The sequence below is a fragment of the Cetorhinus maximus genome, chromosome 12 (assembly GCF_964194155.1).
Source record: "Cetorhinus maximus chromosome 12, sCetMax3.hap1.1, whole genome shotgun sequence".
NCBI lineage: Eukaryota > Metazoa > Chordata > Chondrichthyes > Lamniformes > Cetorhinidae > Cetorhinus > Cetorhinus maximus.
Window position 1 is genome coordinate 123,549,899 of NC_135890.1, and position 23,129 is coordinate 123,573,027.

A 23,129-nucleotide genomic window follows, 5' to 3' on the forward strand; every position below is an offset into this window, starting at 1 on the left:
GATTGGTCTGGCCTTCATGGATTTGTGGTGCCACAGTGAACATTAACTAAAGCCTTGCCACTGTTGCCAACATCCCAAGAAAAGATATATTGAAAAAAATTATAGTAGAGCCAGTTATAGATAAACGCTCCCTCTATTCTATTACAAACTCTTAAGCTGCAATCCTTAATTTCTGACCGTACTGATGACCTGCGTCATTGACTCTGCACATGTTAGCACTAAGTTAGTGACTGTACTCAGGTCACCGGAGTGATGTGTTTGATGCTGTGGCTCATGCTCACCAAGAACTGGATTAAATAAATCAACTCACTTCACATATTTGCTGTCACTTGTTTCACTTTTTCACCCCTCTATTACCCTCTGTGGGGTAGAGCTAGAAGGAGTCCGTTTTTCTGAACTGGTTGCAAGATTTGTACAAAATGATAGAGCAAGTAATTGCCCCATTAAATGCCCCAAATTGACAAAGCCACAGCAGTAAAGTCTCCATCCAGCCATTGTGTGCTAGAGTGCATTGACACACCAATGCAGCAGCACAAAGGTTTGCATATTTTAATCAGAAGATCTGTGTTTCTTAACCTGTAGTTTGAGCCTATTCCCCAGTGACTGGTTAGAGATATACAGGAGCTTTGAGATGTATGGCAAATACCCTTTGCTTCAATGTCTACATATTAATAGTTGATTTTTTTCTATTCATTCCTGGGATGTGGGCACTGCTGGCTGGGCCAGCATTTATTGCCCATACTTAATTGCCCTTGAGAAGGTGGTGGTGTGCTGCCTTCTTGAACCGCTGCAGTCCATGTGGCGTAGGTACACCCACAGTGCTGTTAGGAAGGGAATTCCAGGATTTTGACCCAGTGACAGTGAAGGAACGGCGATATATTTCCAAGTCAGGAAGGTGAGTGACTTGGAGGGGAACTTCCAGGTGGTGGTTTTCCCATGTGTCTGCTGCCCTTGTCCTTCTAGATGGTAGAGGTCGTGGGTTTGGAAGATGCTTTTGAAGGAGCCTTGGTGAATCCCAGCAGTGAATTTTGTAGATGGAACACACTCCTGCTCCTGTGCGTTGGTGGTGGAGGGAGTGAATGTTTGTGGATGGGGTGCCAATTAAACAAGCTTTGAGTGCTTTGTCCTCGATGATGTCGAGCTTCTTGTTGGAGCTGCAGTCATCCAGGCAATTAGAGATTATTCATCACACTCCTGACTTGTGCTTTGTAGATGGTGGACAGGCTTTGGGGAGACAGGAAGTGAGTTGTTTGCCGTAGGATTCACAGTCTGACCTGTTCTTGCAGCTACAGTATTTATGTGGTTGGTCCAATTCAGTGTCTGGTCAATGGTAACCCCCAGGATGTTGATAGCGGGGGAATCAACGATGGTAATGCCATTGAATGTCAAGGGGTGATGGTTAGACTCTCTCTTGTTGGAGATGGTCATTGCCTGGTACTTGTGTGTTAAGTATGTATGCATTTGTCAGCTTAAGCCTGCATATTGTCCAGGTCTTGCTGTATTTGGACATGGACTGCTTCAGTATCTGAGGAGTTGTGAATGGTGCTGCACATTGTGCAATCATCAGCGAACATCCCCACTTCTGACCTTTTGTTGGAAGGAAGGTCTTTGATAAAGTAGCTGAAGATGGTTGGGCCGAGGACACTACCCTGAGGAACTCCTGCAGTGATGTCCTGGAGCTGAGATGATTGACTTCCAAAACCATAACCATCTTTCTTTGTGCTGGCTATGACTCCTAGGTGTGATCTACATAAGTTTGTGTTAACCTTTTCTGTTATAAATTCCTATCACTACATTTAGATTGGAACCTGCCTATGTAAACTTGCCACACTGCAAATATACCTTCCCACCTCTGGAAGTGCTGGAGCACCACCACTGGCGGGAAGCCCCTTTACTTCCCATCCCGAACAAGATGTGAAGGTCCTCTGGCACTGTTCAAAGAATAGCAAGGAGGTTCTCGCTGGAGTCTGGGCCAATAATTATGTCTCAACTAACATCATGAACTGTTTATTTGGTAATTTATTTCATTGAGCCTTTGTTCAACAAAGAAGACCATTATATATTGCCATAATTGATTGCAGAGAATACCTACTTACATATCAGGACTGACAGAAAGCTGCGCTCACCAGAGAGCTGCTCTACGCTGACAATGCTGCACAAGCATTCCATACCAGGGAACACCTTCAGTGGTGAAAGTACAGACTCTCTCATGTCGCTGAAGAGTTTGATTTAACCGTCAGCATCTGGAAGACAAATGTCATGGTCCAGGATGTTGCCACAGCCCCATCTACCAGTATTGATAATATGATACTGCAGGCTGTTGATAGTTTCACATATCTAGGGTCCACAATCACCAGCAATCTGTCAATTGATGCTGAAATCACCACACACATTGCAAAAGCTGTTATGTCCAAGCTGAGTAAGAGAGTTTGGAACAACAGCAACCTGTGAATCTACCAAGCCTGCATCCTCAGTACACTCCTCTACAGAGGTGAGACCTGGACAACATATTCCAGGCAAGAGAAAAGGCTGAACAGTTTCCACCCTCGCTGTCTCAGACGCATCCTCGGCATCTCTTGGCAGGACAAGGTCACCAACTCAGGGGCCCTGGAATGTGTTCATTCCATCAATATACACATATTGCAAAGCCAACGAAGTCTGCGCTGGCTCAGCCATGTTCATCAGATGACGGAGGTATACCCAAATACCTTCTGTATGGTGAACTGACCTCTGGGTTACAGCCTGCTGGACAGAGATACCTCTGCTACAAGGATACTTGCAAACAAAATATGATGATGGTGGATATTGACACTGACATTTGGGAAACAATCGCTAACAGCTGTGACTTCTGGAGGTTGACCTATTGGAAGAGACGAGCAGAAACAAAAAGTTCAGCTGTTCAAGAAGAGGGCTGAGAGAAAACAGAGGCCAGTGAATCATGCATCTTCTCAGTTCACTGTCTTCCTCTGCAGCAAATGCAGCAGAGATGAGATTTTAGTGTGTGGTCCTGAGCCCCACCCTGTGATGTTGAACACAGAGTTGACCACCAAGATGCAAGCCATCGTCTCACAAGAGTATTTCAAAGCTGTTTTTTCAAATTGTTCATGGGATGTGGACGTCCCAGGCTCGGCCAGCATTTATTGCCCATCCCTAGTTGCCCTTGTTCAGAGGGTGGGTATGGAGTCGCAAGTAGGCCAGACCAGGTAAGGACAGCAGATTTCCTTCCCTAAAGGGCATTAGTGAAAGAGATGGGTTTTTATGACAATGGTTTTGTGGTTATCATCAGACTTTTAATTCCAGATTTTTATTGAATTCAAATTCCACCAAGTGCTGTGGTGGGATTTCAACCCAGGTTCCCAGAGCATTACCCTGGGTCTGTCAGTGACAATACCACTTTGCCACCACCTCCCCCATGTTTGTGGGTCTTGCTGGAGACAAATTGGCTGCCACTACATTGGCTGCTCCATTACAACTTGGGTTCCCCACTAGTTCCCTTTGGACTGGAATGGTGAAGTGGTCTCCTGAGCGCTGTTACATTTCCTTAAATGTTTCTGTCCATTTATGTTCTTTTGATTTATAAATTATTAATTTCGTAAATGAAAAAATTAAATATTTTTTGATGAAGAGTCACACGGACTTGAAACGTTAACTCTGTTTCTCTCTCCACAGACGCTGTCAGACCTGCTGAGTTTTTCCAGCACTTTTTGTTTTTGTTTCAGATTCCCAGCATCTGCAGCATTTTGCCTTTATCACATATTTTTGTTTGTTATTTGGTGTTATGAGACACTGCAGCAAAGCAACTGCAGTAACATTGGCAAAAAGTGGGCAAATGGCACATGATCAAGTCTCCCGGAATAAGCCAAACCAGAGTTGGCAACAATTATTCCTGCAGTGATGACCCTTCAAAATTATTTATTTCGTTGAGAGAAGGCCTGAGGACATGAATGCTACTGTTGAAAATATATACAAATGGTATTTGTAACGAGGTACAATCTAAAATGATGCAAACACTCAATATTTGTTTTAATTCCACTTGAATGATGTTTGGACATTAGGAAAGTTCCCCTCCTGCTGGAGTGATGGGGGTGGGGACGGGCCGCGTCGCTCCGGGGCTGGGTTTCCGGACGAACACAAAATGCTGTGACACATCTGGGTAACCGGAAGGGGCCGGGGGACGGAGCAGGATGTGGAACCACAACAACAACAACAACAACTGGAGCGGAGACTGAGGTAAAAATAAAACCCTCCGGCCCCAAAACATCAACTTCACGAGGGAACCGGATCAGACCCGGGACTAGGACAAGGGATAGCAGGTTCAGGATGGGCCGAATATCACCAGAAATCGCCCCCCCTTCAAAATAATAAAAACTGTAGAAAGATCCGGCCTCGGTTTCACATCGAATCGGAAAGACTCGTCCCCCCGACAGTGCGGCACTCCCTCAGTACTGACCCTCTGACAGTGCAGCACTCCCTCAGTACTGACCCTCTGACAGTGCGGCACTCCCTCAGTACTGACCCCCCGACAGTGCAGCACTCCCTCAGTACTGACCCCCCGACAGTGCAGCACTCCCTCAGTACTGACCCCCCGACAGTGCAGCACTCCCTCAGTACTGACCCTCCGACAGTGCAGCACTCCCTCAGTACTGACCCTCCGACAATGCAGCACTCCCTCAGTACTGACCCTCCGACAGTGCAGCACTCCCTCAGTACTGACCCTCCGACAGTGCGGCACTCCCTCAGTACTGACCCTCTGACAGTGCGGCACTCCCTCAGTACTGACCCTCTGACAGTGCAGCACTCCCTCAGTACTGACCCTCCTACAGTGCAGCACTCCCTCAGTACTGACCCTCTGACAGTGCAGCACTCCCTCAGTACTGACCCTCTGACAGTGCGGCACTCCCTCAGTACTGACCCTCTGACAGTGCGGCACTCCCTCAGTACTGACCCTCTGACAGTGCGGCACTCCCTCAGTACTGACCCTCTGACAGTGCGGCACTCCCTCAGTACTGACCCTCTGACAGTGCGGCACTCCCTCAGTACTGACCCTCTGACAGTGCGGCACTCCCTCAGTACTGACCCTCCGACAGTGCGGCACTCCCTCAGTACTGACCCTCCGACAGTGCGGCACTCCCTCAGTACTGACCCTCCGACAGTGCGGCACTCCCTCAGTACTGACCCTCCGACAGTGCGGCACTCCCTCAGTACTGACCCTCCGACAGTGCGGCACTCCCTCAGTACTGACCCTCCGACAGTGCGGCACTCCCTCAGTACTGACCCTCCGACAGTGCGGCACTCCCTCAGTACTGACCCTCCGACAGTGCGGCACTCCCTCAGTACTGACCCTCTGACAGTGCGGCACTCCCTCAGTACTGACCCTCTGACAGTGCGGCACTCCCTCAGTACTGACCCTCCGACAGTGCGGCACTCCCTCAGTACTGACCCTCCGACAGTGCGGCACTCCCTCAGTACTGACCCTGTGACAGTGCAGCACTCCCTCAGTACTGACCCTCCGACAGTGCAGCACTCCCTCAGTACTGACCCTCCGACAGTGCAGCACTCCCTCAGTACTGACCCTCCGACAGTGCAGCACTCCCTCAGTACTGACCCTCCGACAGTGCAGCACTCCCTCAGTACTGACCCTCTGACAGTGCAGCACTCCCTCAGTACTGACCCTCTGACAGTGCAGCACTCCCTCAATACTGAAGCTCAAAGAGTGCAGCACTCCCTCAGTACTGACCCTCTGACAGTGCAGCACTCCCTCAGTACTGACCCTCCGACAGTGCAGCACTCCCTCAGTACTGACCCTCTGACAGTGCAGCACTCCCTCAGTACTGACCCTCCGACAGTGCGGCACTCCCTCAGTACTGACCCTCTGACAGTGCAGCACTCCCTCAGTACTGACCCTCTGACAGTGCAGCACTCCCTTAGTACTGACCCCCCGACAGTGCGGCGCTCCCTCAGTACTGACCCTCCGACAGTGCGGCGCTCCCTCAGTACTGACCCTCCGACAGTGCGGCGCTCCCTCAGTACTGACCCTCCGACAGTGCGGCGCTCCCTCAGTACTGACCCTCCGACAGTGCGGCGCTGCCTCAGTACTGACCCTTCGACAGTACGGCGCTGCCTCAGTACTGACCCTCCGACAGTGCGGCGCTCCCTCAGTACTGACCCTCCGACAGTGCGGCGCTCCCTCAGTACTGACCCTCCGACAGTGCGGCGCTCCCTCAGTACTGACCCTCCGACAGTGCAGCGCTCCCTCAGTACTTGACTGAAGTGTCAGTCTGAACATTTGTGTTCATGTTCTGGATTGGAACTTGAATCCACAATCTTTTGACTCAGGCAAGAGTGCTACAAACAAAATATTACAGGGTACAGTCTGTATGCAGGAGAGTGGGATTAGACTGGGTGGGATGTTGAACAAAATACAAACACATCCTTATAAAAGATGTATGCGAACCTGGAATGCAAACAGAACGTGCTGGAAATATTCAGTGAGTCAGGTAACATGTGTGTGGAGTGAAACAAAGTCAACATTTCAGGTCAGTGACCTGTCATCAGAACAGTTCTGATGAAAGGTTATTGATCTGACATTAACGCTGTTTCTCCCTCTCCATCGATGCTGCTAGAGCTGCTCAATTCCCATTGATAACCAAAGCGAGATAATGAAGCAGAATTTCCAGCATTTTCCGCTTTTATACTAACACATCCATGAAGGGCTGAATGACCTGCTGTGGTGGAATGTTTTTGAATATGTGATGTTGTGCAGTTTAGGATTGTGCAGAAAAGATATTAAGGTCTCTTAAAATTTTGTTAAATCAGAAACTCCCTGTGAATATTCAGCACTATTCCTAGTTTATTCTAACCCATTACCATCCCAGATTGATAGATACAGTACTCTCACCCCCCAGCCCCGCCCCCCCAAGCCCCCCAGCCCCTCCCCCAAGCCCCTCCCCCCAGCCCCTCCCCCCAGCCCCAACCTCCCCGCCCTCGTCACACTGACCCCTGGCTCCGCCCTCGTCTCACTGACCCCTGGCTCCGCCCTCGTCACACTGACCACCGACTCCGCCCTCATCACACTGACCACTGACTCCGCCCTCGTCACACTGACCACTGACTCCGCCCTCAACACACTGACCCCTGGCTCCGCCCTCGTCACACTGACCCCTGGCTCCGCCTTCGTCACACTGACCCCTGGCTCCGCCCTCGTCACACTGACCCCCTGGCTCCGCCCTCGTCACACTGACCGCTGGCTCCGCCCTCGTCACACTGACCCCTGGCTCCGCCCTCGTCACACTGACCCCTGGCTCCGCCCTCGTCACACTGACCCCTGGCTCCGCCCTCGTCACACTAACCCCTGGCTCCGCCCTCACCACACTGACCCCTGGACTTGCCGCCACCATTTTCTGGTGCCGGAGCCACCACTGCAGTGACCAGAGGCCCAGCTGTGGGGAGAGAGTGAGATCCAGGATCTGGGAGTAGGAGCACAGGACAGGGACTGGAAACTGTCGGCCACTGATCTGATGGCGAAGCACGGGTAACCTGGGGTTGGAGGGGGCGGGATGGTGGGGAGGGAGTGCCACCTCCCTCTGGCTCCTTCCACGGCCCCCCTGTGAAACAGGCTCAGCCTCTGCAAACTGTCAGGAAGGAGTCCAGGCTCTGGGGACAGAGACAGAGTGGGAAACGAGGGGGAGAGAGAGAGAGAGTGGGAAATGGGAGGGAGGAACTCAAGAAAATTACAATCATAAGGGAAGTGGTACTGAGCAAACTGATGGAGTTTTGGGCTGACAAACCCCCAGGTCCTGATGGACTTCACCCAAGGGTCTTAAAAGAGGTGGCTAGTGAAACGGTTGATGCTTTGGTTTTAATTTTCCAAAATTCCCTAGATTCAGTGGTGGAGGGAGTGAATGTTTGTGGATGTGGTGCCATTCAAGCGGGACTACTTTGTCCTAGACGGTGTCGAGCTTCTTGAGTGTTGTGGGAGCTACACTCATCCAGGCAAGTGGGGAGTATTCCATCACATTCCTTACTTGTGCCTTGTAAGGTGGACAGACTTTGGAGAGTCAGGAGGTGAGTTACTTGCTGCAGAATTCCCAGTCTCTGACCTGCTCTCTTAAGACCATAAGACGTAGGAGCAGAAGTAGGCCATTCGGCCCATCGAGTTTGCTCCACCATTCAATGAGATCATGGCTGATCTGATAATCCTCAACTCCGCTTTCCTGCCTTTTCCCCATAACCCTTGATTCCCTTACTGATTAAAAATCTGACTATCTCAGCCTTGAATATACTTAACGACCCAGCCTCTACAGCCCTCTGCGGTAAAGAATTCCACAGACTCACTACCCTCTGAGAGAAGAAATTCCTCTTGATCTCTGTTTTAAATGGGCACCCCCTTACTCTGAGATTATGCCCTCTGGTCATAGATTCTTCTACAAGGGGAAACAACCTCTCAGCATCTACCCTGTCAAGCCCCCTAAGAATCTTTTATCTTTTAATAAGGTCGCCTTTCATTCTTCTAAACTCCAATGAGTACAGGCCCAACCTACTCAACCTCTCCTCATAAGAAAATCCCTCCATACCCGGGATCAATCTAGTGAACCTTCCCTGGACTGCCTCCAATGCCAATATATCTTTCCTTAGATAAGGGGGCCAAAACTGTTCACACTATTCTAGGTGTGGTCGAACTGGTGCCTTGTATAGTTTTAGCAAGACTTCCCTATTTTTATACTCCATTCCCTTTGAAATAAAGGCCAACATTCTATTTGCCTTCTCTATTACCTATTGAACTTGTATGCTAGTTTTTGGGATTCATGCACGAGGACCCCCAAATCCATCTGTGCTGCAGCTTTCTTCAGTCTTTCTCCATTTACATAATATTCAGCTTCTCTATTCTTCCTGTCAAAGTGCATAACCTCACACTTCCCCACATTATATTCCATCTGCCATGTTTTTGCCCACTCATTTAACCCTGTCTATATCCCTCTGTAGACTCTTTGTGTCATCCTCACCACTTGCCTTCCCACCTATTTTTGTGTCATCCACAAACTTGGCGATAGTACATTCACTTCCCTCATCCAAGTAATTAATATAGTAAACAATTGTAGTCCCAGCACTGACCCCTGTGGCACTCCACCAGTTACAGGTTGACATACTGAAAATGCCCCCTTTATCCCAACTCTTTGTCTTCTATTAGTTAGTCAATCCTCTATCCATGCTAATATACTACCCCCAACACCATGGACTCTTATTAAGTAGCCTTATGTCACAGTATTTGTATGACTAGCCCAGTTCAGTTTCTGGTCAATGGTAACCCCCAGGATGTTGATAGTGGTGGATTCAGCAATGGTAATGCCATTGAATGTCAAGGGGCGATGGTTAGGTTCTCTATCATTGGAGATGGTCAATGACTGGCACTTGTGTGGCATGAATGCTACATGCCACATTTGGACATGGGCTGCTTCAGTACCTGTGGAGTCACGAATGGTGCTGAACATTGTGCAATCATCAGCGAACATCCCCACTTCTGACCTTATGTTGGAAAGGAGGTTGTTGATGAAGCAGCTGAAGATGGTTGGGCCGAGGACACTACCCTGAGGAACTCCTGCAGTGATGCCTTGGGACTGAGGTGATTGACCTCCAACAACCATCACCATCTTCCTTTGTGCTAGGTATGACTCCAACCAGTGGAGAATATACATGATATTCATTTGATTAGATACAAGTACAGTAACTTGCTGAGTCCTCAAGGCTCGCTCCGTGCTTAGCAAAGTAGAGTCAGCGCTATTGACTGTCATCGCTCCAAGTACTGAGTATTAGAGAAGGGAGGCTCTGATGGTCATATAACCAGCAGTAGCTGCTCCTGTCGTTGAAGACTCCTCTTATCTCTACTTTGAAATTGTTGTGTTTCAAACCAACCTGGTAAGTCCTATAGTGTGGGATCAATACTATTGGACACAGAACTTTGTACAAACCTTCAATGCAGCAATTCCTATGTACCACACTTCCAAAATGTCAATAATTGGATTGGCTCAGTTATAATATTTGCTTCACTTCCAGCCCTTGCCTGTCTACCTTCCTAACATCGCAGTTACACCAGGTACAGCAAAGAGAGTGAAGCTTTTGTGAATTTACTGCAGGTATGGAAATTGGATTATACAACCTCTTCCAAATCTGTGACGTGGGCCTTATTGTGGGGCTGTGAATGGAAGGAGATGTGAGTTTGGAGCCTGAATTGTAGAATATGTCACTAATCACTGTAGCCAATGCTGCTTTGATGGGAATATCCCAGTTGCTGAGGGATCACACTGTTGTGACCCCAGTGTGATGGGGAGTCATGTCTCTCCATCCAACTCTGTTTATAATCCAGATTTAGCAATACAGCAACACTACAACACCAATGTACTGTTAGACCAAAGGACCAGGGTATGGGGCAATGTATGAAACCCATCCTTACACATTTCCCGTGGTGGATAATTTGGACTCTGTTCTATCATCAGAATGGGAGTGTTCACCACCTTTACCAATTTTAAAAAAGGTAAAACCTTAACTTACACAGTGCTTTTCATGGCCTCAGGACATCCCAAAACACTTGTCAGCCAGTGCGTTATAAGTGTACACACTGATGTAACGTAGGAAGCACAGCTGCCAATTTGTACACAGCAAGCCCTCACAAACAGCAACGTGATAATGACCAATAGCCTGGTTATGTGATGTTGGTTGAGGGATTAGGCAGGATACTGGGGGGAGCTCCCCTTCTTCAGATAATGTGAGATCTTTTACATCCATATGAGGGGGCAGACAGGATGTCTCATCCAACAGAGCAGTGCTCCCTCAGGCCTGCACTAACGTGTCTGCCTGGATTATGTGTCCAAGCCTCTGGATGGGACTTGCACCCAAACCTGATTCTGAGGTCAGAGTGTTACTCACTGAGCCAGGACTGATCGCTAAACACCCTCCCAGTTTGATGACTCGCACTGTACACCCTACAGCAGTAAACGTCTAACTGGTGCCTGACTGAGTATCATCTCTTTTCATTTCTACTCTACTCCTTGGTTCAGGAACATATCATTAATTTGCTGAATGATGATGGGGATTCTTTGAGGCTGTTAACATTTGGTATCTGGTTTTTCTACGTGACATTGATAAACTGCTGGTTTGTGAAGATGGTGAATATTTCACTAACATGCAGTCAGAATCGTGCAATGCTGGATTTGGATACCTGTTCTTTAAAATGTATTACAAAATGAGGAGGTGACTGATACTGCAATGTGTTTCTTTTAGATGTTTTATATAATCTTTGGAACAAACAAAAATGGGTCGCAGTCGTTCGAGGGAGGATTTGCGAAGCGGGAGTGAACATGGATCAAGAAGTGAAGTCAAAAAAAAAGAGGAAAAGAGGAAAAGGAAACGGAGCAGCAGCGAAAGTCTATCAGCTTCTCATAGACATTCCCAAGGCTCAGCACCTGCACCAAGCAAGGTCGAGGGAATAACACAAAAGCATAAAGTTAAAAGGAACCATAATTCGCCCTCTTCATCCTCCTCATCTAGTTCCTCATCTTCTTCACATCTGTCATCAGAGGAAGAAAAGCGTAAAAAAAGGAGTCACAGTTTGAAAAAAAAGAAAAACAAAGACAGAAAGAGAAAGAAGAAAAGGAAAAAGGAGAAAAAGAAACTGAAGAAGAAAATGAAGATGAAGAGTGAAACGCCCCTGGATACGAGGACTCCAACTGAGGGAATGACTGGGCGTTTGGAGGAGCAGCAGACGGAGATAGGTAACACCATGTTCACTGAAGCCTCTGGAGCTTCCATTCTTATTTGTTTAAAAGATTTAGGAGTTAAAATTGGGCAAGTATTAAAAGGTGAATTCATTTCTGCAGTAATGTGTTCCCACACACACACATCGTAACTGATTGAGATGGAGCTCAGACTCGTCTAAGTTGAACCCGCACTGTTCTTGGATTCTGTTTCTGTTTTAAATGCACCAAATCCCCAATGGTGACAACAAATTCCAATTTCAGAAATGTCTCTACACTGCCCAGCTTCAACTCTCAACAGCCACATGTTTGATCAGTTCTTGGCTGAGCTCCCAAAGAAGGAGCGAGAGAGCGGGGAAGAGAGAGAGAGAGAGGTACACACCAAGAGGGAGAGAGGGCTGTACAATAGCGAGTGCCTCTGACTGAAGGGAAGAGTAAAAGGTGGCAGGAAAGTTCCTGATCAGTTTCAGAGAAATTCACAGAACCTCCAATCTCGTCCCTGGAAGAGGAGAAAGCTCGGAGGCAGTCGGTGCAACATCAGTAACAAAAAACAAACTGTGACTGTAACAGGGGGGTCACTAGGTGGTGTTACTGGATGGATAATCCCGAGAGCATGAGGGCAAAACCTACCAGGGCAGCCTGAGAATTGATTCCAGGTTCACTCTTTTAGGGAAGGAAACATGCATTCCTCTCCCCTGAGGACCTCAGTGACTCCAGTCCCACACCATCATTGTTGACTAACTGTGCTCTGAAGTAACTGAACAAGCCCCCCAATTGTGTCAAACTGCTAGTGGTTCAAGTTGGTGCTTCACCACCAGCTTCTCAGGGCAACTACCGGAGGACAACAAATGCTGCTCTTTCCAGCAGCTCATCCCACAGGTGAATAAAAGAGAATTAACAGAAGTTAGTACTATAGCCATCTTATAATTGCCTGTAATTATCCACCTCCCTTTCCGCATTCAGAATCCTCCAAACCCGTCCCTTTCCCTCTTGTTCAGAGTTTAATGTTTCTCTTCTGTCACAAAGTACTGACACCTCACCCAGTGGTGAGAAACTCAAATGTTGTGTGACATTTTTCCAGTCTTCCTTTAAAGTAGGGATAGTGAAAAGGGCAGCAGAGTTATATCACGTGCATGCCTCACTACCACACACACGTGTATCTTGCTGTAACATACCAACCTTTCAGCCATTACAGATGAACAGAAAGCTCGAATTCAGGCCATGCGACCAATGACAAGGGAAGAATGGGATGCCAGGCAAAGTGTTATTCGTCGAGTGGTGGATCCAGAGACTGGCAGGTCAAGGTACAGTCTGGATTAACCTAATGTGCACACATTTTACTTGGGAGGTTTGGAAGATTAACAAGCTTCTCAGTACAAACTACATCATACCAACATCAGTTCACTTTAAAACCCATTTTACTGTGCTATACTGAGAATGCCAGAGCAGCACTAACACTGACTACTTAAAGGTTTAGTTGTGTAAAGATTAATGCAAATATACAAATATATGTATGGTTTAGTCTGTCAGTGTGTTCAAATAAATACCAGTTAAATTCTGACTCAATATCTCACCTGAAAATTTTAATTTCTTCAGATTCTGACTGACGTGCTTGGTTATTCACCCAACCTCCAATAAATAGATCCATTAGAACGGAGGAAAGAGAGAGTCAAATGATAGGAAATAAGACAATAAAATAAATTGAAATTTAATTAAATCTATGGCAGATACTTTCAAACTATCTTCTGTATTCACAAATGGATGTTCATCAAATTATCCCCAAGACTTTAAAGCTTCAAATCTTTTTGAAGACTCACGATAACATCAATGATAAGATGGCATTTGGTGCAACTGCACTAAACACAGTGCATGTTGTGACCTCAGACCATCGTAGTAAGCTGTCAGAGTTAGACAGCTTCATATCAGCTCGAGGCTGACTCAAAATCACATCTGTCATCGTCTCCACAGGAGTCACTCTGGATGCTAGTGATATCACAGCACATGTCTCCCCAGAAAAATCTGGCATTTGAAAACAAATCAAGTAACATATTTTTGTGTATGTATTTTTTTGAAAATTGAATAGCGAATACTTTGAATAAAACTTGTTTCTCTTATGTTTTATGTACTGTTATCCAGATGAGCTAGATAGGGTGGTGCGAATCCCATCAGTAGTGACCTGAAGACAAATAGATATCAGCTGTGACTTAGTGGGTAGCACACAATTCTCAAGTCAGAAAGTCCCATTCCAGAGAATTGTGCCCAGAATCTTGGCTAGCACTCCCAAAAACGGTACTGAGGAGGGCTCTCTGGGGTGAGACTTAAAACCAAAGCCCATCTACCCTCTCGGGTGGATGTAGTATCTCCCACAGCAACTATTCGAAGAACAGAGGAGTTCTCCCCGGTATCTTAGCAAACTTTTATCTTACAATCAATACATTACAACAGTGGCTATACTTCAAATGTACTTTATTGGCTGTAAAGTGCTTTTGATCCTGAGGTTGTGAAGGGCGCTATATAAATGAAAGTTCTTTATAAAGTTCCACTTACATTCATAATATGTAGTTTATAGAATTTATTAACTCATTGTAAATTATTTTATAAAGTGTCTGCAGTAATGACATTACCTTATAATTCAGACTTGTGATCAATGTTGCAGTGAGGTTGCAGCACACACAAAATCTGCAATGTAAAATTTATACACTGCCTCTAGATTATACAGAACAAGAAACACAGAGGAGTACACTAAAGAAAGTGACAGTAATGGGTTTCGATCATTCGAATAATTTGTTCAGGCTTTGCTGCTGCAGTTTGACTCTTGGATAACAGCAGCTGAATAAGTGAACTTACAATTTGATTCCATGTTTCTTGAATCATATTCCAGGATCCTGCCCAATTTTGCTAAATAAGTTTCAAAAAAAATAATTTGTGGGATGTAGGCATCACTGGCCAGGGTGGTGTTTATCACCCATCACTAATTGCCCTTTTGAGAAGGTGGTGGTGAACTCACTTGTTTGAACCGTGGTGTAGGTACACCCACAATGCGGGTCAGGAGGGAAGATCATTGGCTTCAGAGTGGAAACCCGACAAGTGTGGGATTCCTTGCCCTGTGAAATTAACAACCTGCCAGTTTAAAATGTTTGCGAACAATAAGGGCAGGAGTAGGCCATTCGGCCCCTCGAGCCTGCTCCACCATTCAATAAGATCATGGCTGATCTGAATGTAACCTTAACTTCACATTCCCTCCTACCCCCGATAACCTTTCACCCCCTTGTTAATCAAGAATCTATCTAGCTTTGCCTTAAAAATATTCAAATTCTCTTCCTCAAAAGGCAGTGGAAGCAGAGTTCCAAACACTCACAACCCTCAGAGAAAAAATTCCCCTCATCTCTGTCTTAAATGAGTGACCCCTTATTTTTAAAGTGACCCCTAGTTCTAGATTCTCCCACAAGAGGAAACATCCTCTCCACATCCACCCTGTCAAGATCCCTCAGGATCTTAAAGGTTTCTGTTAAGTTGCCTCTTACTCTTCTAAATTCCAGTGGATACAAGCCTAACCTGTCCAACCTTTCCTCAAGTCAACCCACCCATTCCTGGTATTAGTCTAGTAAACTTTCTCCGAACTGCTTCTAACACACTTACATCTTTCTTTAAATGAGACCACCAGTACGATACACAGTACTCCAGATGTGGTCTCACCAGTGCCCTGAACAGCTGAAGCATAACCTCCCTACTTTTGTAATCAATTCCTCTCACAATAAATTATAACATTCTATTAGCTTTCCTAATTACCTGCTGTACCTGCATACTAACCTTTTGTGATTCATGCACTAGGACACCCAGATCCCTCTGAGTGTCAGAGCTCTGCAATCTCTCACCATTTAAATAATATGCTTCTTTTTTATTCTTCCTGCCAAAATCAACAATTTCACATTTGCCCACCTTATACTCCATTTGCCAGATCTTTGCCCACTCATTTAACCTCTCTATGTCACTTTGTAACCTCCTTCTGTCCTCTTCACAATTTACTTTCCTACCTTCCTGTGTGTCATCAGCAAATTTAGCCACCATTCCTTCGGTCCCTTTGTCTAAAATAAATTGTGAAACATTGAGGCCCCAGCACTGATCTCTGTGGCACACCACTCGTCACATCCTGTCAATCAGAAAAAGATCCATTTATACCAACTCTCTGCTTCCTGTTAGCCAGCCAATCTTCTATCCATTGCCAATATGTTACCCCCTACACCATAAGCCTTTATTTTCCACAATAGCCTTTGATGTGGCACTTTATCAAATGCCTTCTGGAAATCTAAGCAAGTACAGCACATCCCTTTATCCACAGCACATGTGACTCCTTCAAAGAACTCCAATAAATTGGTCAAACATGATTTCCCTTTCACAAAACCATGTTGACTCTGCCTGATTACCTTGAATTTTTTGAAGTGATCTGCTATAACATCTTCAGGACTATAGTTTCCTGCTTTCTGTCTCCCTGCCTTTTTGAATAAAGGAGTTATATTTACTATTTCCAACCTCATGGAACCTTCCCTGAATCTAGGGAATTTTGGAAAATTAAAACCAGTGCATCAACTATCTCACTAGCCACTTCTTTCAAGACCTTAGAGTGAAGTCCATCGGACCTGGGGATTTGTCAGCCTGCAGCCCCAACTATTTGCTCAATACCACTTCCCTAGTGACTGTAATTTTCCCAAGTTCCTCCCTCCCTTCATGAAGTCTAAAGAGAAAGCTGCCTTATGAGGAAAGGTTGGACAGACTGGGCTTGTTTCCACTGGAGTTTAGAAGAGCAAGGGGTGACTTGATTGAAGTTTACAAGATCCTGAACGATCTCGTCAAGTTAGATGTGTTTCCTCTTGTGGGTGAGTCCAGAACTAGGAGGCACTGTTTTAAAATTAGGGGTCGCCCTTTTAGGACAGAGGTGAGGAGAATTTTTTTCTCTCAGAGGGTTGTGCGACTTTGGGACTCTCTGCCTCAGAAGGTGGTGGAGGCGAAGGTAGATAGAATCTTGTTAGGCAAGGGAATCAAAGGTTATTGGGGGTAGATGGGAATGTGGAATTTGAAACAAACAGATCAGCCATGATCTTATTGAATGGCGGAGCAGGCTCGAGGGGCTAAATGGCCTATCCTGCTCCTATTTCGTATGTTTGTATTTAAGTGATACGAGGAAATTAGCTGAAGGAAATAGTTGAACCCCACATTCTCATGTAGATGCCAGAGGAATTGTAATAACTCAGTGCTTGCACTTGGTGGCACTGTACACCACACCACTCATTGCAGTGAATCCTGATCAATGAACGCAGGTGATATCACTGCTTCACTCCACAGAGTTCGAATGCGGCCACTAATAGGCAACTTGAAACATTATTGTGACAGGAATGGAAAAAAAGACTTGCATTTATACTATCACAATTACCAGTTGTCACAAAGCGTCTTCAGCCAATGAATTGTTGTTACTGATGTAATGCAGGAAACACGACAGTCACACAGCACCATGACTTGGAAATATATCTCCGTTCCTTCACTGTCACTGGGTCAAAATCCTGGAACTCCCTCCCTAACAGCACTGTGGGTGTTCAAGGCAGCAGCTCACTATCTTCTCAAGGCCAAGTAGGGATGGGAAATGAGTACCTGAAGGGGTCATCAACAGTGTTATCAAGCGGCACTTGCTTAGCAATAACCTGCTTGTCATGAAGCTATTAATATATATATTATTGGAAAATATGTTTCTTTTAAAATAGATGTTTAGTCTGTGGATGTGTATTAATTGGATTAAAGCCAGCTAGTCTGGGTGCTTTGATGTGTAGCAGTTTCGAGATGTAAAAAGGAGGTAGAGTGCGTTTGCAATTTTTTGAATAGAGCATTCAAGTGGGGTGAAATCTGGCACTTAGTGAGCAGATAAAATTGGTGCTATGAAAGGGGTTTTATTGTCAGAAGAGGCTGGTGATACAATGAGAATTTACCATCAATGAGTTGTACTAGGTATAAGTTCAGCAGTTTTCGTGTGTGCAGGGCAGAGGCAATGTAAGATCAAAACAGCTGTAAGCCTCCAACTGGCTCCACTGGGGCCAAAGTGAAAGGAACCTCATTTTGAATTTGTACAGTGAAAATACTTTGCCTGGTGTCTGCTTAAAATTCTGTGGGTTGCTGTTGCCTCAGTGGAGATTAGTTTGGGAATTTGTTAAAAGTTATGCTGGTAGTAGTTTGTAGCCATGTATGTGTGTAACTTAATGAAATGTTGCATTTAGTTTCATATAAAACCTCTCGAGAACTGGTGGTCTGATTCCTGAATTTAGAGTTGCATCTCAAACATAACACTTTAAACAGCTGTCAAAGCCTATAATTTTAAGTTTCCCACTGGGATTTTTAAAAATAATTCAGCTTTACCAACTGCTTGGTTATAATACTGCTCACTGATGCCCAGTTTGGATTCTGTCAGGGTCACTCAGCTCCTGACCTCATTACAGCCTCAGTTCAAACATGGACAAAAGAGCTGAACTCCCGAGGTGAGGTGAGACTGACTGCCCTCGACATCGAGGCAGCATTTGACCGAGTGTGACATCAAGGAGCCCTAGCATAGCTGGAGTCATTGGAAATTGGGGAAAACTCTCCGCTGGTTGGAGTCATACCTAGCACAAAGGAAGGTGGTTGTGGTTGTTGGAGGTCAGTCATCTCAGCTCCAGGACATCACTGCAGGAGTTCCTCAGGGTAGTGTCCTCAGCCCAACCACCTTCAGCTGCTTCATCAGTGACCTTCCTTCCACCATAAGGTCAGAAGTGGGGATATTCAATGATGATTGCACAATGTTCAGCACTATTTGTGACTCCTCAGATACTGTAGCAGTCCATGTCCAAATGCAGCAAGATCTGGACAATATCCAGGCTTGGGCTGACAAGTGGCAAGTAACATTCACACCACACAAGTGTCAGGCAATGACCATCTCCAACAAGAGGAATCCAACCATCGCCCCTTGATGTTCAATGGCATTACCATCACTGGTAACTGGCAACTGGTTACCCAGAAACTGAACTGGACTAGCCATATAAATACTGTGGCTACAGAGCAGGTCAGAGGCTAGGAATCCTGCAGCAAGTAACTCACCTCCTGACTCCCCAAAGCCTGTCCACCATTTACAAGGCACAAGTCAAGAGTGTGATGGAATACTCTCCACTTGCCTGGATGAGTGCAGCTCCCACGACACTCAAGAAGCTTGACACCATCCAGGGCAAAGCAGCCCACTTGATTGGTACCCCATCCACAAACATTCACTCCCTCCACCACCGACACACAGTAGCATCTACAAGATGCACTGCAGGAATTCACCAAGGCTCCTTCGTTAGCACCTTCCAAACCCATGACTGCTACCATCTAGAAGGACAAGGACAGCAGATAGATGGGAACACCACCACCTGGAAGTTCCCCTCCAAGTCACTCACCTTCCTGACTTGGAAATATATCGCCATTCCTTCAGAGTCGCTGGGTCAAAATCCTGGAACTCCCTCCCTAACAGCACTGTGGGTGTACCTACACCACATGGACTGCAGCGATTTAAGAAGGCAGCTCACCACCACCTTCTCAAGGGCAACTAGAGATGGGCAATAAATGCTGCCCCAGCCAGCGAAGCCCACATCCCGTGAATGAATAAAAAAAATTACTGCTGGCCTAGCCAGGGACACCCACATCCCATGAAAGAATAAATAAAGCTAATTTTGAGTACAACAAACAACAATATGATAATGACCAGGTAGATTGAGGGATAAATATTGGCCAGGATCTCCCCTGCTCTTTTTTGAAACAGTGCCATGGAATTTTTTTTACATCCACCCAAGCAGACATATAGTGCCTCAGTTTAACGGCACTTCTGATAGTGCAGCACTCCCTCAGTACTGCATTGTATCAACCTAGATTTTTGAATTCAAGTCCTGGAGTGGGTTTTGAACCCAGAACCTTGTGACTTAGAGGTGAGTGTGCTACCAACTGAACCACAGCTAACACACAGTACAACAGAATAGAACAGTGAGGGAGGAATTATTGTTGCTTATGCAGCAGCATGTGACACTCCTACACATATCAGATAGCCACAAGTATTAAACTTGATTGATAAAGAAAAGCAACTGAAAGCATATTTCTGGCCTTCTGAGCTGTGAGCATTCAATTACTCCATAAACAGATCTACGGTTTTACAGAGTAAAGGCTTTTTTGATAGTTTTCAACAGTGGTAACAATATTGATTTTATTACTTTTAGATTATTAAAAAGACTAAAAATTACAAAAACATGTTAACTTGCATTTTAACTGACTTTCCAGGATTATTAAAGGTGATGGTGAAGTCCTGGAAGAAATTGTTAGCAGAGACAGACACAAAGAAATAAATAAGGTAAAAATGTTCCAAGTTTGAATTGTCCTGAAGAATATTTTGAGTCAGATTTTGATGATCACACTGTAACCACATGACAGAAACTGGTTTCAGAGAGCTGATTTGTTTTCTTCTTTAAACTCTGTTGTAATTTTATAGTAACATTTCCCATTGGGTATCCTCTAGTCAGATTCTGGGATGGAATTAGCTAAAAACATTCCCACAAATACATTCCTTATTCTGTCCTTGTCCAGAGGTGTGTTGGCTGCTGCAGGAAATTTCATTTCTTTATTCCAAAGTAGCGCTTAACAAACCTTGCCCTCCAGTAAATATGTCAGATGGAGGGAGGGTTGGAGGTCTGCTCTCCCAACCAGTCAACGAACCCTGTTTATTATGCAGCTGTGATACAGGAGGAGCTCATTCAGCCCTTCACATCTGCTCCGCCATTTGGTCTATTCCTTCTATTCACTCACCTTGGTTCCCTGACCCTTGTCATCCTTAGCGAACAAAAATCTATCGGTCTCAGTATCCACAGCCTTTTGGGGGGTGAGGACACGTAAACCCGAGTGGAAATTTCTTTTGGAAAGGACATCTTGGCCTGGGAGGAGTTGCTGCAGAAATTCCCCAGAATGATAACAGGATTAAAAAGTTAAATTATGAGGACAGGTTGCATAGACTAGGATTGTATTCCTTTTAATTTAGAAGATTGAGATGATCTGATTTAATCTCAGATTGATCTAATAGAGCTGTTTAAAATGGTAAGGGATTCAATAAGGTAGATAGAGAAAAAATATTTCCTCAGGTGAATAATCACCGTGCAGACACTGCCCAAAGAGATACACCTATAGTGCTAACAGTGTGTTTGTTCTAAGACACTAGAGAATCCTTAGGTCTCTTTAAGTTTGAAGATTTTCCATGAGAATCACATCGCTTTATTTTCTGATGTCAGGACAAATTGCTAAAGTTATTAAAAATTGAATCCTATGGGGCATTGAATATGAAAACAAGAAGGGAATGCTAAACCTATAAAAATTATTGGTTAGATTGCAATTAGGATACTGGGTCCAATTTTAAGTTCCTACTTTAGGAAGGATGCCAAAACCATGCAGAGGATGCTTATTATCAAGGATAAGGGGCAAGAGAAACTGGGCTGTTTCATTACAACAGTGAAGATTACGAGATCTGATAGATGGATTCAAAATTATGAAGGGTTTTAATGAAGTAAAAAGAAGTTATTTCCACTGGTTTACAAGTCAATAACCAGAGGACCATGAGAACAGGAGTAGTTAGAATTTTTGATGCAGGTTGTTAGGACATGGAATGCATGGACTGGAAAGAGTTGGGGAAGCTAAATACATAAGAGCTTTTAAAAGGGAAGCTTTCAAAATGTATTGTAAAAGAGCTGAGAACACCAGCATAGCTGCAGTGGGCCAAATGGCCTTTTAATGCCAGTAAAATTCACTAGATCAAACCCCATCCTCCCATTTTAAAGATGATGTTTTTCTCATAGACAGGAGTCAGGGAGACAGATTAGAAGCTCACGCATGTGTGTGTTTATTTAGGGATTTTGTGAGAATGAATGTATGTATATTCACAGGTATGTGTGTAATGGTGTACGGTTGGGGGGTGTGTGTGTGTGTAGGGGTCTGTGGGTATGTTTATGTAAGGGTATGTGTGTGTCTATGAGAGACAAGGATAGTGAGGGTTCAAAAGACACAGCTGGAATCTTCCAGCTAGGAATTCTAGGGATAAAACATGTCAGTTTTGTTGAATCCAATTTTCTCTTGGGCTTTGTTGCTCTGAGGTTAATAGTCACCAGATCTCAGGTCTGTCATCATTAATTACATCAATGAGATATAAAAAGAAACCATTAAATAATTCAGCTCCGCTCTAGATTGGTTTTGTTTTTTTTTAATTCGTTCATGACCAGCATTTATTGTCCATCCCAAATTGGCCTTGTTCAGAGGGGATTTAAGAGCCAATCACGTTGCTGTGGGTCTGGAGTCACATATAGGCCAGACCAGATAAGGACAGCAAATTTCCTTCCCTAAAGGACATTAGTGAACCAGATGAGTTCTTATGATAATCGGCAATGGTTTCATGGTCATTAGACTTTTTAATTCTAGATTTTTATTGAATTCGAATTCCACCATCTGCCCTGGCAGGATTCAAACCCAGGTCCCCAGGGCATTATCCTTGGGTTTCCAGATTACCGTTCCAGTGACAATACCACTACTCATGATGATAGCATCATTAGAGCACAGAAGTCAGTCTTTTGGCCTAGTGATTCCATGGTGGCTTTCTAACACAATCCAGTCAGTCCCATGGCCCTGATCTCTCTCTGTAGCCCTGCAAATTTATTTTCCTCAATTGTCCTTCCAATTTTATTTTGAAATTATTTGTCTCTATTTCCAACACACTTGCAGGCAACAAGTTTCAGGTCATTACCACTCATTGTGTAAAGAAAATTCTTCCTCACATCCCTCTGGCACCTTTTGCCCAGAATCTTAAAGTTGTGTCCCTGGTCTTTGTATTATCAGCTAATGGGAACAGTCTTTCTCTACCTTATCTAACCCTGTCATAATCTTTCACAGCTCAATCTCTTCTACATCAAGGGGAACAACCCCAGCTTCGCCAACCTAATGATAACTTTTTGGTTTTGCAGCTTGCGACGATGGGTGACGGGTTCACTTTCCAGGTGAGAATGGGCCTAAATCAAAGGTGACAGGAGCTGAAAGCCTTTGGGATTACTGAAGTTTTCAACTCAAAAAACAAATCATTCTAAATCACAGCTTGTATTTAAGGATGACTTTTCATTAGCTTTTAATAAATTGTGTTGCAATTATATTGTTTGTGTTGTAAAAGACATGCCAAGTTTCGTCTTCCTAATGACACCGTAATCAGTCACTGAAATTAGTTGTGCTGATTGTTCAGTTTTACATTGAATTACAAGCTAATAGTGAATCATACGGATGCAGATGCTTTAAGTAAACCCAATGGGTGAAATTACCCCC

The 23,129-nt window shown here is 45.0% G+C and overlaps 1 protein-coding gene across 6 annotated transcripts; it reads left to right on the forward strand.

Annotated features, from left to right (window-relative positions):
- The first annotated feature begins 3,530 nt into the window (after positions 1 to 3,530).
- On the forward strand, positions 3,531 to 22,960 carry arl6ip4 (ADP-ribosylation factor-like 6 interacting protein 4). 6 transcript variants are annotated; one of them, XM_078554579.1, is made up of 7 exons: positions 4,113 to 4,230; positions 7,881 to 8,064; positions 10,051 to 10,130; positions 11,275 to 11,765; positions 12,934 to 13,051; positions 20,067 to 20,136; positions 22,781 to 22,960. In XM_078554579.1, the coding sequence occupies exons 4-7, from the start codon at positions 11,306 to 11,308 to the stop codon at positions 22,838 to 22,840; spliced, it is 708 nt and encodes a 235-aa protein (XP_078410705.1). In that variant the 5' UTR covers positions 4,113 to 4,230; positions 7,881 to 8,064; positions 10,051 to 10,130; positions 11,275 to 11,305; the 3' UTR covers positions 22,841 to 22,960. The 6 variants fall into 6 exon arrangements, with proteins under 6 accessions (XP_078410704.1, XP_078410702.1, XP_078410705.1 ...); XM_078554581.1 differs by having other exon boundaries at positions 4,141 to 4,230; positions 7,881 to 7,992; XM_078554578.1 differs by lacking the exon at positions 7,881 to 8,064 and having other exon boundaries at positions 3,531 to 4,230.
- Positions 22,961 to 23,129: the final 169 nt, after the last annotated feature.